General features: G+C 67.0%; 1 protein-coding gene across 1 annotated transcript; it reads right to left on the minus strand.

The window, feature by feature from the left end:
• Positions 1-130: 130 nt before the first annotated feature.
• LOC106493905 (voltage-dependent L-type calcium channel subunit alpha-1F) lies at positions 131-14,692 on the minus strand (the record flags this gene model as incomplete). The annotated part of the gene is given in 47 exon segments (XM_067315082.1): positions 131-416; positions 512-763; positions 937-1,049; positions 1,329-1,489; positions 1,615-1,737; positions 1,834-1,970; positions 2,080-2,190; positions 2,268-2,398; positions 2,467-2,568; positions 2,679-2,781; positions 2,874-2,970; positions 3,060-3,187; positions 3,465-3,624; positions 3,974-4,065; positions 4,173-4,238; positions 4,375-4,503; positions 4,586-4,606; positions 4,792-4,875; positions 4,989-5,099; positions 5,372-5,530; positions 5,616-5,817; positions 7,914-8,060; positions 8,146-8,198; positions 8,297-8,404; positions 8,908-8,995; positions 9,248-9,354; positions 9,467-9,526; positions 9,759-9,888; positions 10,325-10,457; positions 10,573-10,627; positions 10,735-10,789; positions 10,883-10,967; positions 11,270-11,390; positions 11,488-11,695; positions 11,773-11,998; positions 12,082-12,242; positions 12,339-12,365; positions 12,819-12,906; positions 12,988-13,071; positions 13,155-13,173; positions 13,175-13,316; positions 13,386-13,489; positions 13,563-13,759; positions 13,897-14,049; positions 14,162-14,264; positions 14,266-14,302; positions 14,553-14,692. Coding segments are annotated over 47 exon segments (5,556 nt in total), but the record flags the coding sequence as incomplete, so codon positions are not given.
• Between the last annotated feature and the right edge of the window lie 609 nt (positions 14,693-15,301).

Raw genomic sequence — 15,301 nt, forward strand, 5'->3', positions numbered from 1 at the left:
AGTGAGGTCTGGTGCCCCCCCCCCCCGGCAGCCTCGCCTGAGGTAAAGGCTGAGGTTCCCCCCCACCCCAAGGTTCCCCTACATCAGTGACCCCCTTCCTGGGCCCCAGCAACTCCTCGGTGGCACATCCTGGTGGTGGCAGGGCTTTATTGGGGCACGGGGGTGGCGGGGGGCTAGGGCCTGCTGACGCAGGCCATCTCGTCGGCCAGCTCGTCCTCGGCTGGCGGCCGCAGTGGCTCCTCGTCGCTGTAGATGGGGGCGGGGGCTGGCGAGGCGCGTCGGCGTGTCAGCAGGTCGGCGGCAGCACTCTCCATCTCGTCTATGGTCATGTCGCAGGCGTCGGCAATCTCCCGCTTGGCCACGGCCACAAACTTGGGGTCCCGTGCGAAGAGCCCCAGCCCCTCCGAGATGAGCACCTGTGGGGGGACCCCAGGGTGGGCTGGCACTGGTGCTTCCGCTGTGGGGGGGGGGTCTGCAGGGGGGAGGCTGGGAGGCGCCCCGGTTCACTCACCGCCTCGACGAGGCTGTCGGCAGAGCCGCGGGCAAGCCTGTCCCCAGGGCTGCAGGGCCGCAGATGGAGGGGCCCAGGGGGGCCGTGGTCCCCCACGAGCCACCGTGAGAGTGGGGGGAGGCTCCCGCCCGCTCCTGGCAGCCCCCCCTCCACCAGGATCAGGGGCGCGTAGAGCAGGTGGCCCCGGGCCGGTGCCGCTGCCCAGGCGTGTGAGGAGCCGCCCAGGTGCCACGTCTCGGAGCCGCTGTAGCCCTGTGAGGTGGGGGTGCGAGTGGGGTGTCAGGGCGTGTGGCAGGAGATCCTCGTGAACAGGGGCATGCGACGCAGGGGTGTGTGGAAAGAGGTGTTGGTGCGTGTTGTGAGCAGGGAGGCGGTCGCACGCCCCTCACACGAGGCCGCGGTGCAGGGACGTCCCCATGTGGTACCTGGGGCCGAGCAGGGCCGGGCGGCCCTGAGGGGTTGTAGGTCCCCGGGATGGGCTCGTCCTCGCAGCTGCCCTGGCGCCGCAGGCACTGGATGGTGAAGGAGGGCTTCCGGCCTGGGGCTGTCAGTCAGCACCACCTGGCCCCGCCCCTACCCTGCAAGCCCTGCCCCCAGCTCAGCAGGCCTGTGTAGGAGCCCTGCTGGCTCCCTGGCTGTGCCCCTTCCCTATAAGCCCCACCCCCATAAGCTCCACCCCCTGGCCCTGGCCCCACCCCTGACTCCCTGCCCTCTCCCTGGCTCCACCTCCAGCTCACCTCCCTGCTGATTCCCTGGCCACACCCCCTCCCAAAGCCTGCTCCCTGGCCACGCCCCCTCCCCGAGGCCCCACCCCTACCTGTGGGCGTGGGGGGCAGGAGGCGGCGCCGCTTGAGCTGTTGCCCTTCCAGGGTCCCGTTGAGGAGGGCGAAGTGCCGGGGGGGGAGGGGCAGCGACCCCTCCCGCAGCCCCGCCCCCACCCAGCCAGCAGGTGGGGGGGCAGAGCCGGCCCCGAACGGCCTGGGGGGCAGGGACAGGGGACGTGAGGCGCAGGGGGACCCGTGGGGGGCCCCCCCTCCTTGCCCGCCGCTGTGGGGCGCCCCAGCTGCAGGCATGACCCTGAGCAGTACCTGGCCCCAGCTCACCTGTGGCGGCCGGCTGGGCCCCCGGCGTCCTCATGGCTGCTGTCCCCTGGCTCCTCCCCATCCTCGGGGGGCCCCGGTTCCTCCGGCCCCCTGCCAGGGTCGTGGCCCCCGTCTGAGCGCCGCCTGCACACGGGGCCATCAGGGACCCCGGCGGCTGGGTGCCCCTGGCCTCCCACCCCCCCAGGGACCCCAGATGCCCCCACTTCATCCCCGTGGTACCTGCTGCTGTGGCGGTGTGCGGCCACGTGGGGGAGGGGCTCAGGCTCCTCCCCCTCCATGGGGGTGGGGCTGGCAGCCGAGGGGGGCTCCCCCCGGAGCGGGGGGCTGGGGGCAGAGTCGTACAGGGTCTCAGGGGCCTGCAGAGAAAAGGAGTGGAGCTTATTGCTGGGTGGGGTGTGAGGTGGGCGGAGCCTCCAGAAGCTGGTTTGTGCAGTGGGGTGGGGCCTGGTGGTGGGCGGGGCTCACCGCATAGGTCAGCTGCTCGTCGCCAGGCTCGGGGGGACCGTCGCCCTCCAGGTCGCAGCTCAACGCCTGGCGCATCTCGGGGCCCAGCGCCTGCAGGGTCTGCAGCCCAGCCTGGGGGTGGGAGGGCGGTTACTGCGGCAACTGCCCCCCTCCTCCCGGGGGGGTCCCGGGGTGGGGGCCCTGCCCACCTGGAGGGCGCGCTCGTTGCGGGGGCCGGCACTGGGGCCCAGCATCCCCCGCTCCTTACGCCGCCGGAACTTGCGGAAATAGTCCTGAATCAGGAAGGTGGCATAGAACTTCCCCACGGTGATCTCCTCCTCTGGGGGGCAACAGGGTTAGGGGTGCTGGTGGCCCCGCGGGGGCGCCGGGCTGGTGGGGGGCACTCACCCTCCGGTGCTGGGATGATCTCATCCAGAAGCTTGGGTTTTGTCCTCTTCCAGATTTTCTTGACCACGGCGCGGAGCTCCTTGTTGGCCACGTCCAGGTTCCCTGAGGGCGAGCGGGTCCCTCAGGGAACCCAGGCGTCCAGGCCCCCCCAGCTCTAGCCCCGAGACCCCCCCAGCCCCCAGGGGCCCAGGCATTCGGGGCCCCATCCCAACCTTCAGTTTTGATCTTGAGGGAGGTGCGGATGAGGGCGAAGAGGGTCGCATTGAAGGTCACGGTCCCGTCCGAGTTCAGGGGCATGTTCATGGCCACCAGGCGCTGGGGTGACAGGGGAGGGGATGGGGCAGGGCGTGGACCCAGGCGTCTGGGTGCCCCTGCCCCCCCCTCCTGGAGCCCAGCGTCCCGCTGACCTTGCAGGCCACGCGGTGGGGGCAGAGCTTCCCGAAGCCGAGCGGGGGCTGGATCCGGCGCAGGAGCGTCACCACGTCCAGGTGTTTGATGCGGCCCCTGCGTGATGGTGGGGGCAGAGGGTGAGGCCGCCCCGGATGCCTGGGTCCCTGGGTCGGGACCGCGGGGGCAGGGGGGCAGGGGCGGACCTGGCAGCGGGGTCGTACTCAGACCAGACGCGCTTGAACTCGTCGAGGTGGTGGGGGCCGAGGATGGACCAGTCCCGCGTGAGGTAGTCGAAGTTGTCCATGATGACGGCCACGAAGAGGTTGATGATCTGGGGGTGGCAGGGGCTGCCGCTAGCAGGGTTGCTGGGGCTGTTGCTAGGGGCAGGGCTGTTGCTATGCCTGTTGCTGAGGGCCGTTGCTAGGGGGCAGCAGCTGTTGCTATGCCTGTTGCCAGGGCCGTTGCTAGGGGCAGGGGCTGTCGCTATGGGGTTGCCGGGGGCGTTGCTAAGGCTGGGTGCTGCTTCTGTGGCTCTGCAGGGAGGCAAAGGGCCCGTAGGGCTGGTGCTGGGGGGCGCCGGGGGGCCGTGAGGCGCCGGGGGGGCTCACCAGGAAGGCGCAGAGCATGAAGAAGCTGATGAAGTAGACGATGGCGAAGTTGCTGCCGCAGGTGAACTCCTCGCCGGGGCCGGCGTCCGACTCGGGGTCGCAGCGCTTCCCCGGCAGGCTGGCCAGCATGATCTCCTGCCAGGCCTCCCCCGTGGCGCACCTGGGCCACGCGCACCCTGTACGGCCCCGCACGCCCGGCCTGCAGAGCCACCACAGGGCCCCCAGCCGGCTGGCCTCCCCCCGGGGTGTGCCGCGGACCCCAGAGCTGCTGTGGGGCACCCCGGAGAGCCCACGGCAAGGCCACAGAGACACGGAGAGCCCAGCAGGCCCCACAGGGACCCCGTAGACCCCAGGGGGACGTCGTGGGGGCCTGCAGGGACCCACAGAATCCATAGGGGCCCTATAGGGACCCTGCAGCAACCTGTGGGGATCCCACAGGGACCCTATAGGGATCCCGCAGACCCCACAGGGACCCCTTGGCCCCGGGGGTCCCGGTGGGGACCCCGCACCTGAAGAGCAGCAGCACGGCCTGGGGGAAGGTCTGGAAGTTGTTGTTGCGGTTGATCTGGGTCCCGTCCTGCAGTGCCACCTTCCCGAAGGTCTGCGGAGAGCCGGGGGATGGGGGGGCCGCGCCACGTGGTCCCACGGGCTGCTCCCCACAAGGGGCCAGGGCCGGCTTTCGCACAGGGGCCACGTGGGGCCCCTCACCTGCATGCCGATGACCGCATAGATGAAGAAGATCATGGCGATGAGGAGGGCGACGTAGGGCAGGGCCTGGGGGAGCAGGGCAGTGGTGTGAGCCTGGGGGCCCCGTCCCCCCCCCCCCGTGGCACCTGAGAGGAGCTGGCCATGGGCTGGAGCGGGGTGCAGACCCCCGCGTCACATCGTGTCGCGTCCCCCCCGGTGGCACCTGGAAGGACTTGACGAAGGTCCAGAGCAGGGTGCGGATGCCCTCGCCCTTTGACAGCAGCTTCACCAGCCGCATCACCCGGAAGAGCCGGAAGAAGGTGATGGAGATGCGGGAGCTGTCCTCCGAGCTCTGGGGGGGCACGGCGGGGGTCAGCGCCCCTGTCCTTGAGCTGTGGGGCTGGGAGAGACAGGGACCCCCCCCCGCCCCGTACCTCACCAACGTGACCCCCATTCTGTTGTGCACAGGCGGAGACGAACGCACAGACGGACGATGGGATGATGCACAGAGAGGCGAGATGGACAAATGGAGATGGATGCATAGGAGGACACAAGAACCCTGGTGTTCCCTGGCACCCTGGGGGGGCAGGAGCAGGGAGGGCCTGGACGCCTGGGCTCCCCGGGGGGTGGGGGGACTCACGTTGACCTCGGTGACGGCGATGTCGATCACGCTGCCCACCACGATGAGGGCATCGAACATGTTCCAGGCGTCGCAGAAGTAGTGCTGGGGCACGAGGGTGTGAGCGGGGCCCTGCTTCAGCCCCTGCGCGAGGCGCTCGTGCAACGCTCCTGTCCCCCCGCGCGAGGCCCCCGTGTGAGGCCCTCGTGCAAGCCTACCCTGGGCTTGAAGGCGATGATCTTGAGCACCATCTCGACGGTGAACAGCCCCGTGAACACCATGTTGAGCAGGTCCATGATGTAATTGAACGGCTTCGACTGCTCGTAGTGCTGGGGGTGGGGGGCACAGGCTCAGCTGCCCCAAGAGCCCCCCAGGCATCCCCAAACTGCCCCCCCAGGGCCCTAACTGCTCCCAGGAGCTCCTAGCTGCATCCAGGGGCCCCTAAGTGCCCTCCAGATGCCTCCTCGCTGCTTCCCAATCCCACTAACAGCCCCAAGAGCCCCTGCCTGTTCCTCCCCCGATGCCCCCCAGGGCCCCAATGTGCCCAGCTGCCCCACGGCCTAACTGGCTCCCGGCGCTGTGGGCAGCGCCCTGCGCCCACCTGCATGGCCAGGGCAATGGTGTTGAGCAGGATGAGGATGAACATGATGTACTCGAAGGCGGTGGAGTTCACCATGGCCCACACCCGGTACTGGCTGCGGTTCTTGGGGATGTAGCGCCGCAGTGGCTGTGCCTTCAGCGCATACTCGACGCACTGCCGCTGGGGGAGGGAGGGAGGGGGCCTCGTACAGGGAGCCCCTCACACAAGGCACGTCCGTGGCCGCGCGGGGCCTGCGCCCTGGTACCTGGTTCTTGTCCAGCTCACAGTTCTTGTACTCGCTCTCGCCCTGGGCACGGAAGGTGATGATGACAAAGCCCACGAAGATGTTCATCATGAAAAAGGCGATGATGATGATGTAGACGATGAAGAAGATGGAGATCTCGACTCGATAGTTGTAGATGGGACCTTGGTCCTCTGCATTGGCATCGATCGCCTTGTACAGCAGCCTGTGCACCACCGGGGGGGGGGGGGGGGCTTGAAACTGCTGTCTGGGTCACCCCAAAATCCACCTGCAGTCTTGAACCCACTGTGCAGGGCCCCATAGCGCTGCCGGGGGGGGGGGGGGGTCCCAAAACCACTGGGAGGGGGAGGAATGAAACCACCAGGTTGGGTTTGGGGGGGGGGGGGGGGTTGCAGGTCTTGAGAATACTGTGGGGGAAGACCTTGGAATTCTCTGTGTGTGTTGGGGGGGGGGGGAGGGGTTGAAATGGCTATGGAGGAGCCTTGGAAGTGGTATGGGGAACACCTTGAAACAACTGCCTGTGAGGAGTCTGGGAACTGCTATGGAAAGGGGGCATTGAAAATACAGATGGGAAGCCTTGAAACTGCTGGGTGAGGAACCTGCAGCTAGGGTGCCTTGAAACTTACAGGAGGACCTTGAAACAGCTATAGAAGGCATTCTTTACAGATGGGGTGCCTTGCAACTACAATGGATTTTGGGGGGGGGGGGGTGGACCTTGAAAATGTGGGAGAGGTACTTGAAACTGCAGGGGAGGGCTTTGAGGTGGGGTTGCCTTGAAACTGCAGGTGGGAAGCCTTGAAACTGCTGGGGGGGGTGGGCTTGAAACTATTCGGGGGGCTTTGAAAAAGCAAGATGGGCACTTGAAACTGCAGGTGGGGAGCCTTGAAACTGCATTTTTTAGAAGCCTTGAAATGGGGGTGGAAAGCCTTGAAACTGCAGGGGGGGGGCTTTGAGGTGGGGTACCTTGAAACTGCTATGGGGGGCCTTGAAGCTGCTGGAGGGGATGGGCTTGAAACTGCATTTGGGGGGCCTTCAAACTGTGTGTGGGGGGGTGAGGCTTGAAAGTGCAGGTGGGAGGGCTTGAAACTGCATTCTGGGAGGCTTTGAAACAGGGGGCACTTGAAACTGCAATGGAGGGAGCCTTGAAACTGCAGGGGGAACCTTGAAACCACCAAGAGGGGGAAACCTTGAAAGTTGGGAAAACCTTGACACTGTAATGGAAGGGCCTTGAAACTGCAATGGATGGGGGGGGCTTGAAACTCCTGGGGGTGTGTGTGTGAAACTTAGGGGTCCTTGAAACTGCACTTGGAAAAGCCCTGAAACTGCTATGGCAGAATCTTTAAACTGGATGGGTTGCTCAAAACTGCTAGTAGGGGAGCCTTGAAACTGCTATGGAGATGCCGTCAAAGCACAAAAGGGGGGGGGGGGCAGGGGTTGCAACTGCAGTGGAGTATCTTGAAACTGTACTTCAGAGAGCCCTAAATTTGCAGAGGAAGGGGAGGCATGAAACCAGCTTGGGAAGCCTTGAAGTTGCAGTTGGGGGAACCTTGAAGCTGCTATGGAAAGCCCACAAACTGCTGGGGCAGTTTTCAAACTGCAAGGTTGGGGGGGGGGCCTTGAAACTGACAGGAAGAAGATTGAAAAATGCTGTTTGGGAATCTTGAAGCTGCTATGGGGAGTCTTGAAATGCCGGGGGGGGGGGGGGGTCCTTGATACTGCTGAAGAAGACCTTTAAACTGCTTTGGGGACTTGCGAAACTGGGGTGGGGGGGCTTGAAGTAGTTACAGGGGGTGATGAAACTTCGGGGGGGGGGCCTTGAAACTGCAAGAGTCTGAAGCTGTTAGGAGGCCTTGAAACAGCTGGGGTGGGCCTTGCAACTACTATGGGTGGCCTTAAAATTGCTGGGGGTGGGCTTGAAACAGCTATGTGGGGGGGGGCCTTAAAACTTGGGGCTCAGAAGTGCTGGGGGGGGGCCTTGAGACTGCTGGGGGGGGTGGGTGTCAAAACTGCTGGAGGAGCTTGAAACTGCAGTGGGGAGGCCTCAAGACCCTGTTGGGGTGGGGCTTGAAACTGTGGGGGGGGCCTTGAAACTCTGAAGGGGGGGTATTGAAACAGCTATGGTGGGCCTTGGCACTGTGTGAGGGGGCCCTGGAGATGATGGGGGGGGCCCAGAGACTGCTATGAGGGGCCTGGAGACCATGGGGAGGGCCTGGAAACTGCCTGGGGGGGGGGGCACAGACACTGCAGTGGGGAGCCTGGAAACCACTGCAGGGGGGCCTGGAGACCGCCAGGGGCACTCACGCAGGCCAGCCCTCGAAGGTGGAGACGGTGAAGAGCGCCATCATGCCGGCCAGCACGTTGTCGAAGTTGAAGTCGCTGTTGTGCCAGAGGCGCTCGCGCACCGTGGGGTGCGCCACGTCCCCGTCCTTGTACACGATGAACGTGCCCCTGGGGACCTGCGTCAGCCCCGCCACCCGGGGGGGGGCGGTTGGGGGGCAGTTGGGGGGCAGGTTAGGGGGCAGTTGGGGCGCACTTGCACTCTGCAGGCGTGTGCTTGGCCTCGTCGGTGCAGCTGTAGAACTTGCCCTGGGGGGAGCCGTTTGGAGGGGGGGGGGTCATCCTGGGCCCCCCCTGGCAGGAGTGACCCCCCCACAGGCCCCCCCGGCCCCCCAGTGTGGCGGCACCTTGAAGAGCTGGACCCCGATGCAGGCAAACATGAACTGCAGCAGTGTTGTCACGATCATGATGTTGCCGATGGTGCGGATGGCCACGAAGACGCACTGCACCACGTGCTGCGCACCAGTGACACCAGTGTCACCAGTAACACCAATGACACCAGTAACACCCCCACCCCCCCAGTACATGCCGTACCTCATACTGCACACCAGTGACACCAGTGTCACCAGTAACACCAGTGACACCACCACCACCCCCCCCCCGGCACGCACTGCACCACGTGCTGCGCACCTGTGACACCAGTGCCACCAGTAACACCCCCCCCACACACACACACACACACATTACACCCTGGGCTGCAGCACCAGTACGCGCCAATAACATGCCCTGCACCATGTCTTAGATCACTAGTACTCCCAGTATGCACCAGTAACACTTGCTGCCCCCACACCAGTGCTCCCAGTATACACCAGTAACAGGCACCACTGTCCTCCACACACAGTGCTATGAGAACACCAGTGCACCCAGCACACACCAGTAACACCCACTGCCCCCCCTGTGTCCCCGGAGGGCAACAGCCCCCAGCCCCTCCCAGTGTTCCCAGTGCTCCCAGTCCCACCTTGAGGCCCTTGGCCCGGTTGATGGCTCGCAGGGGCCGGAGGACGCGTAGCACCCGCAGGATCTTCACCACTGAGATGGCGCTGGAGCTGCCGGCGGCATCAGGCCCAGTGCTCCCAGTGCCCTCCCCTGCTCCCAGTAGCCCCCAGTGTGCCCATTCCCAGTGCCCTGTGCCCCCCCACTCCCAGCAGGTTCCCCCCCCCCGCTCCTATTACCTTTCTGTGCCCTCCCAGTAGCTCCCAGCAGCCCCCCCAGTGATCCCAGTAGCCCCAGAGCTGCTCCCAGTGTCCCAGCAGCCCCCCAGTAGCCCCCGAGCTGCTCCCAGTGCCCCCAGCACTCACTGGATGCCAAAGGAGACAAGGGAGACGCCGACCACCAGCAGGTCGAGGAGGTTGAACCAGTTGCGGCAGAAGGAGCCCTTGTGCAGGAAGGCGCCGAAGGCTGTCATCTGGGGCAGGCCGTGAGCTCAGGCGTCCGGGCCCCGGGGCCCCAGAGTCCAGGACCCTCCCTCCCCCCCCCTTGGCATCCAGGCCCCCCTGGGCCTTGGTGTCCGCACATACCTTGAGCAGGATCTCCACGGTGAAGATGGAGGTGAAGGCGTAGTCAAAATAGCCCAGGATCTGCGGGGGAGACGGGGGTGACCCCGACCCCAGCCACCCCCTAGCGCCCCCCAACTGCCCCACAGCCCCCTCACGGCCCCCCAAAATGACCCACAACTGCCACAACACCCCTGTGGTTGGGGGCAAGGGGCCTGCTGGAGATCCCAGTCACCCCAGTGACCCCAGTTGCCCCCGTGGTTGGGGCGAGGGGGTCCCAGCGGCCCCAGTTGCCCCAGTGGCCCCAGTTGCCCACGTGGTTGCGGGGCGAGTGGGCCCGCACGGGGTCCTCGGCGGCCAACGAGACACTGCTGAGGATGATGAAGACGAGGATGAGGTTGGTGAAGACGTGGTGGTGGATGAGCGCGTGGCACCGCACCCGCAGCCTGGGGACGGCGATGGCTCAGGGCACCGCCCAGCCCAGTCTCCCAGTCCCCACCATTGGCGCCTCCCCCATCCCCATCACTCCCAGCCCCATAGGCTTCCCAGTCTCCCCATGATTTTCCAGTTCCCCCATGTGCCGTCTCCCAGTGCCCCTAGTCCCACTGCTCCCAGTTCCAGCCCTCCCAGTGCCCCCAGTGCTCCCAGTCACACTGCTCCTAGCCCTCCAGTTCCTTCAGTCCCAGCCCTTCCAGTGTCCCCAGTCCCAACTGCCCCAGACCCAGCCCCCAATTCCCCCAGTCCCAGTCCCTTCAGTCCCAGCCCTCCCAGTGCCCCCAGTCCCAGTTCCCTCAGTCCCAGCCCTCCCAGTGCCCCCAGTCCCAGTTCCCTCAGGCCCAGCTCTCCCAGCCCCCCCAGTGCTCCCAGTGCCCCCAGTCTCACGGGTTGGTGCTGCCCAGCAGGAAGAAGGCACTGCCCTCAGGGATCGGCGCCACCTTGGCCTTGGGGGGCTCTTCCAGGGGCTCCAGCCGTGGCCCCCCCAGGCTGTCCCGCTCCCCCCCGGCCTCCTCCTCACCTGCGGGGACCCAGGCGTCCGGGCAGCACATGCACATGCCGGGACCCCGGCATCCAGGGCCCCCATCCCCCCCGCTGCCCCAGGATCCCAGCGTCTGGGGGGGGCTGGCACCTACCTTCTTCGCTCCCCTCCTCCTCCTCTTCCTCGGGCTCCAGCGGCTCCCCTTCAACCTGGGGGGGGATGAGCACATGTGCACACACGTGAGGGCCGTGCACACGCGTGCACACGTGAGGGCTGCACACACATGTGCGGACACACGTCCCCCATCCGCACTCACCTTCACACTCACATCCTGCCTCCCCGCACCGGCCTCCGCCTCCCCGGCCTTGTCCCTGCGGGGTCAGAGGGGCTCAGCCAGAGGACCCAGGCGTCCGGGGGCCCCTGCACCCCACCCCTGCCCCGGAAGCCCAGGCGTCCGGGCTCACTTCTTGCCATCGGATCGCGAGTTGATGTTGTCGCCGTCCGCCAGGTTGTCAACGGCGATGGCCAAAAAGACGTTGAGGAGGATGTCTGGGTGGGGGGGGTGTTAACCAGTGCTCCCAGTTCCCCCCGCCCGCATTTCCAGCATCCTGCCAGTACCTCCCAGTGTCCCCCACTCCTTCCCAGTGCCCCCAGCCCCACCAGTGTCCAGGCCCCAATGTCCCCCCTCACCCATGGCCCTGTCCCCAGTCCCCGCAGTCCCTCCTGTGTCCAGCCCCAGTGTCCCCAGTCACCTGCAGTCCCATTCCCAGTCCCTCCAGTCCCCCCAGTGTCGGGGCCCAGCGTTCCCAGTCACCCGCAGCCCCGTTCCCAGCGCCCCCGGCACCACGCACAGTTGCCGCAGATGAAGAGGATGACGAAGTAGATGCAGACCAGCATGCCGGGGAAGACGGGGCCGCCGTAGGCCATGATCCCGTCATACATCACCGTGTTCCAGTCCTCCCCCGTCAGGATCTGGGGGCGCCCCCCAAAGCTGGCGTCACCCCAGACCCTCGGGGGGCCCCGGTGCTCCCAGCGCCAGCCCCCCATCAGGCCGGGGGGGTTGGGGTACCTGGAAGACGGTGAGCAGGGCCTGGGGGAAGGTGTCAAAGGTGCTGCGCTTGGTCTGCGTCTCGTCGAAGCTGAAGCGGCCCCCAAAGAGCTGCATGCCCAGCAGCGCGAAGATGATGATGAAGAGGAAGAGCAGCAGCAGCAGCGAGGCAATGGACTTCATGGAGTTCAGCAGGGAGCCCACCAGGTTGCTCAGCGAGGCCCAGTGCCTGCGGGGGGCGGCATGGGTGTCAGCAGCGGCACGGGCCGGGGCCGGGGCCGCGCGGCGCCCCCTCCCTCCCCGCACCTGGTGACCTTGAAGACGCGCAGCAGGCGGACGCAGCGCAGCACGGAGATGCCCAGCGGCTCCATGGCGCCGCGCTCCACCAGTGCCGTCTCCAGCACCCCGCCACACACCACGAAGCAGTCGAAGCGGTTGAAGAAGCTGCCGAAGTAGCGGCCGGGCCCCAGCGCGTACAGCTTCAGCACCATCTCGGCGGCGAAGAGCGACAGCAGCGCCTTGTTGGCGTAGGCTGCGGGGAGGGGGCCGGCGCTGGCACCCGGGCGGCCCCTGCACGGTGGCGGCCGGGCCCAGGTGTCCGGGCAGCGGCGCTACCTTGGGTCTGGGTGAGCCAGGGTGGCTGCCCGTGGTGCTCGGATGCGATGGTGAGCGTGTTGAGGAACACCAGCAGCAGCACCGCCCAGTAGAAGGACACCGACTTCACCGCTGCCCGGCACCGGCGCCGCAGCAGGCGGTTCAGCCGCCGCAGCTGCCGCCTGCGGGGGGACGTGGGGGGTGTTGGGGGGGACACAGTGGGTTTGGGGGGCCTCTGTTTGCTTCCCCCTCCCCGTCCCCCCTTACTCCCCACTCACCAGAACTTGGTCTTCGTGATCTTGCCCCTGAGGGGGACGAAGGCAGGGAGTTACCCCGAAGCCAGGGGTCCCTGGGGCCCTGGCAGGGGTTAGGGGACAAGAGGAGCTGTAAATGGCCCCATGGGACAGCGTGGGGGGCCTGGGGGGGTGAAGGGGGTCTCAGGGGGCTGCAGGGGGTCCCAAGGGGACCCTATGGGATCCTGAGAGTCCCAGGCATCAGTGTTGGGGTCCCAGAGAGGCCATAGAGGATCCTGGGGGTCTCAGAAGTCAATGTTGGGGTCCCGGGGGTCAGTGTCGGGGTGCCAGGGGGGCTGTAGGGGATCCTGGGAGTCCCAGGAATCAGTTTTGGGGTCCCAGGGGTTGGGGGGATCCCAGGAGGCCTTGAAGAGCTGTGGGGGGACCCATAGGGTCCCAGGGGGCAATGGGGGATGCCAGGGATCCCGGGGGCCAGTGCGGGGGCTGTGGTGACATGGGGCTCACAGGCAGCGGTCGCAGGCGGTCGGCAGCGCCTCCTCGTCCCCCGCGGTCTCCGTGTTCACCGAGGCCGTCTCACTCCCGGGGAGGCTGCCTGGGGCGGGGGGCAGCGGTGAGAGCCGCACGTGGGACCCCGGCGTCCGGGGCAGGGGGCACGTGGCATGCATGGCATTACCATGGGTGTCGGTGGAGCGACTGGCGTGCCGGAGCCACTTCAGCCGGGGTTTGCGCTTCCCCACGAGGTCCTCGGCAGTCAGCCCTGGGGGATCGGGGCGAAGGGGTCGCACGGAGGGCGGGGGGGGGGGGGCCTTCCGGGCGCGGGGGGGCCTCCCGGGCACTCACGGTGCTTCTCGTGCTCCCCCGTCGTCCCCCTCGTCTTCGAGGTCCTCGGCCTGGGTGATCCAGTCCATGTAGCCCCGGAGATCCTCCTCCAGCTGCTGCTTCTCCCGCAGCTTCTGGAAGTCGCCGCGGGCCTTGGCCTTCTCACGCTCCTTGGAGAACTCCCTGGGGGTGGGTGGGGGGGCGTCATGCGCGCCGGGGGGCAGCCGCGCCGCCCCCACCGCTCCCGCTCACCCGCTCAGCACCCCCAGCACCAGGTTGAGGACAAAGAAGGAGCCGAAGATGACGAGGCTGACGAAGTAAATCCAGGGCAGCTCGTAGCCCATGGCATCCTGCATCTGTGGGGGGTGGAGGGGCATCAGTGGGGGGGTTTTAGGGCCCCCCCAGGGGCAGCCGGGGCCCCCCACTCACCCAGTAGAGCACGTCGGTCCAGCCCTCCATGGTGATGCACTGGAAGACGGTGAGCATGGCGAAGAAGAAGTTATCGAAGTTGGTGATGCCGCCGTTGGGGCCCTCCCAGCGGCCCCGGCACTCCGTGTTGTTCTGCACGCAGGCCCGGCCATGCCCCGAGAAGGCGCAGGGCGATGGGTCGTCCTCCGACTCCAGGTCTGGGGGGCGCAGGGTGAGCCTGGAGGGCTCCAGGGGGGCTCGGCGGCATCCCCGCGGTTGTGGGGGCCCAGGGCTGCACTGCGTGCAGCACCAGGGCTTCTGGGGGGGGGATGCAGGAGTGCCGGCTCCCCCTCACCGGAGCCGATGAAGAAGCAGGTCTTGTGCATGCGGCCAATGAAAAGCTCGAGGCCGATGATGGCGTAGATGATGATGACGAAAAGGACGAGTAGGGCGATGTGAAGCAGCGGCACCATAGCCTTCATGATGGAGTTGAGGACGATGTGCAGGCCTGCAGGAGGCAGCGGCTGCAAGGGCGGGGGGGCGCACACCCACGTGCACGCTCGCATGCGCACGCACACCCCGTGCGCCGGCTGCCTGCGCGCACAGCGCGCGGCACTCACTGGGCACGCCGGAGACGAGGCGGAGCGGCCGCAGCACGCGGAAGGCGCGCAGTGCCTTGACGTCGAAGCCGCCCGGCTTGCCACCCATGTGGGCCTCGCCGGGGCTTGTGCGACACCTGCTCCAGGATCACGCTGAAGAGCCTGGGGGGGTGGCAGCAGCGCTCGCCGGGCTGCCAGAGTGACCCCCCCGCGGGCGCCAGGGGGCTGCAGGCGCAGTTATTGGCCCCCCGGGGCAGGGGCAGACAGTTTTCCCCCTTGACGTGCGTCAGTCATCCCCATCCCAGGCAGTTAACCTCCTCTGGGGGCGGTTCCCCTCCCCTGGGGCGTTTTCTCCCCCCTCAGGACAGTTTCCCCCCCGGGGCAGTTCCCCCCGCCCCGGGCCACCCCTCACCCCACGATGACGATGACAAAGTCGAGCAGGTTCCAGCCATTGCGGATGTAGGCGTTGGGGTGCAGCACCAGCCCGTAGGCAATGATCTTCAGGAAGGTCTCCACCGTGAAGATGATGAGGAAGACATACTCCACCTGCTCCTGGAGCGGGGGGTGAGCCAGGCATCCAGGGGCCTCCCCCCAGCCCCCTCCACCTGCCCCGCTACCCCACTGCCCTTCCCAGCATCCTCTGCTGCTCACAGGCTCCGCTACGGATGAGGGGCCCAGGCGTCCGGGGGTCCCAGCCCAGCCCCCTCCTCCCCCTGCCATGGCTGGGTCAGGCATGAGGGACCCAGGTGTCCGGGCCACGGTTGGGGGGGGGGGGGGATTGCCAACACAGATAAGGGACCCAGGCTTCCTGCCAGCCCCGCTGTGGGGAAGGGTGCTAAGCTGGGATTAGCGCCCCTGTGGCGCTGGGTAAGCGGCTCAGGCGCGTGGTGCAGACGTGTGTGCGGGGACACGGGTGGCACATGCCCCAGGGGGCCCTGGTGTCCAGGCGTCCCTGCTCCACCCCACAGCCTCTCCTCGGGGGGGCCCTGGCACCCAGGCACCCCTGCTCCCCCCTGCAGGGCCTCCCCAGGGCCCCCCCAGTGCTAGGCAACCCCCCCAGGGCCCCCCCAGGGCCCCCCCAGTGCTAGGGAACCCCCCCCCCCCCGGTCCCTGATTTTCTCTCACACCCAAAGCAGCTTCATTAAGCTGCCTCGTTAGTGA

The sequence above is a fragment of the Apteryx mantelli genome, chromosome 41 (assembly GCF_036417845.1).
Source record: "Apteryx mantelli isolate bAptMan1 chromosome 41, bAptMan1.hap1, whole genome shotgun sequence".
NCBI classification, from domain to species: domain Eukaryota; kingdom Metazoa; phylum Chordata; class Aves; order Apterygiformes; family Apterygidae; genus Apteryx; species Apteryx mantelli.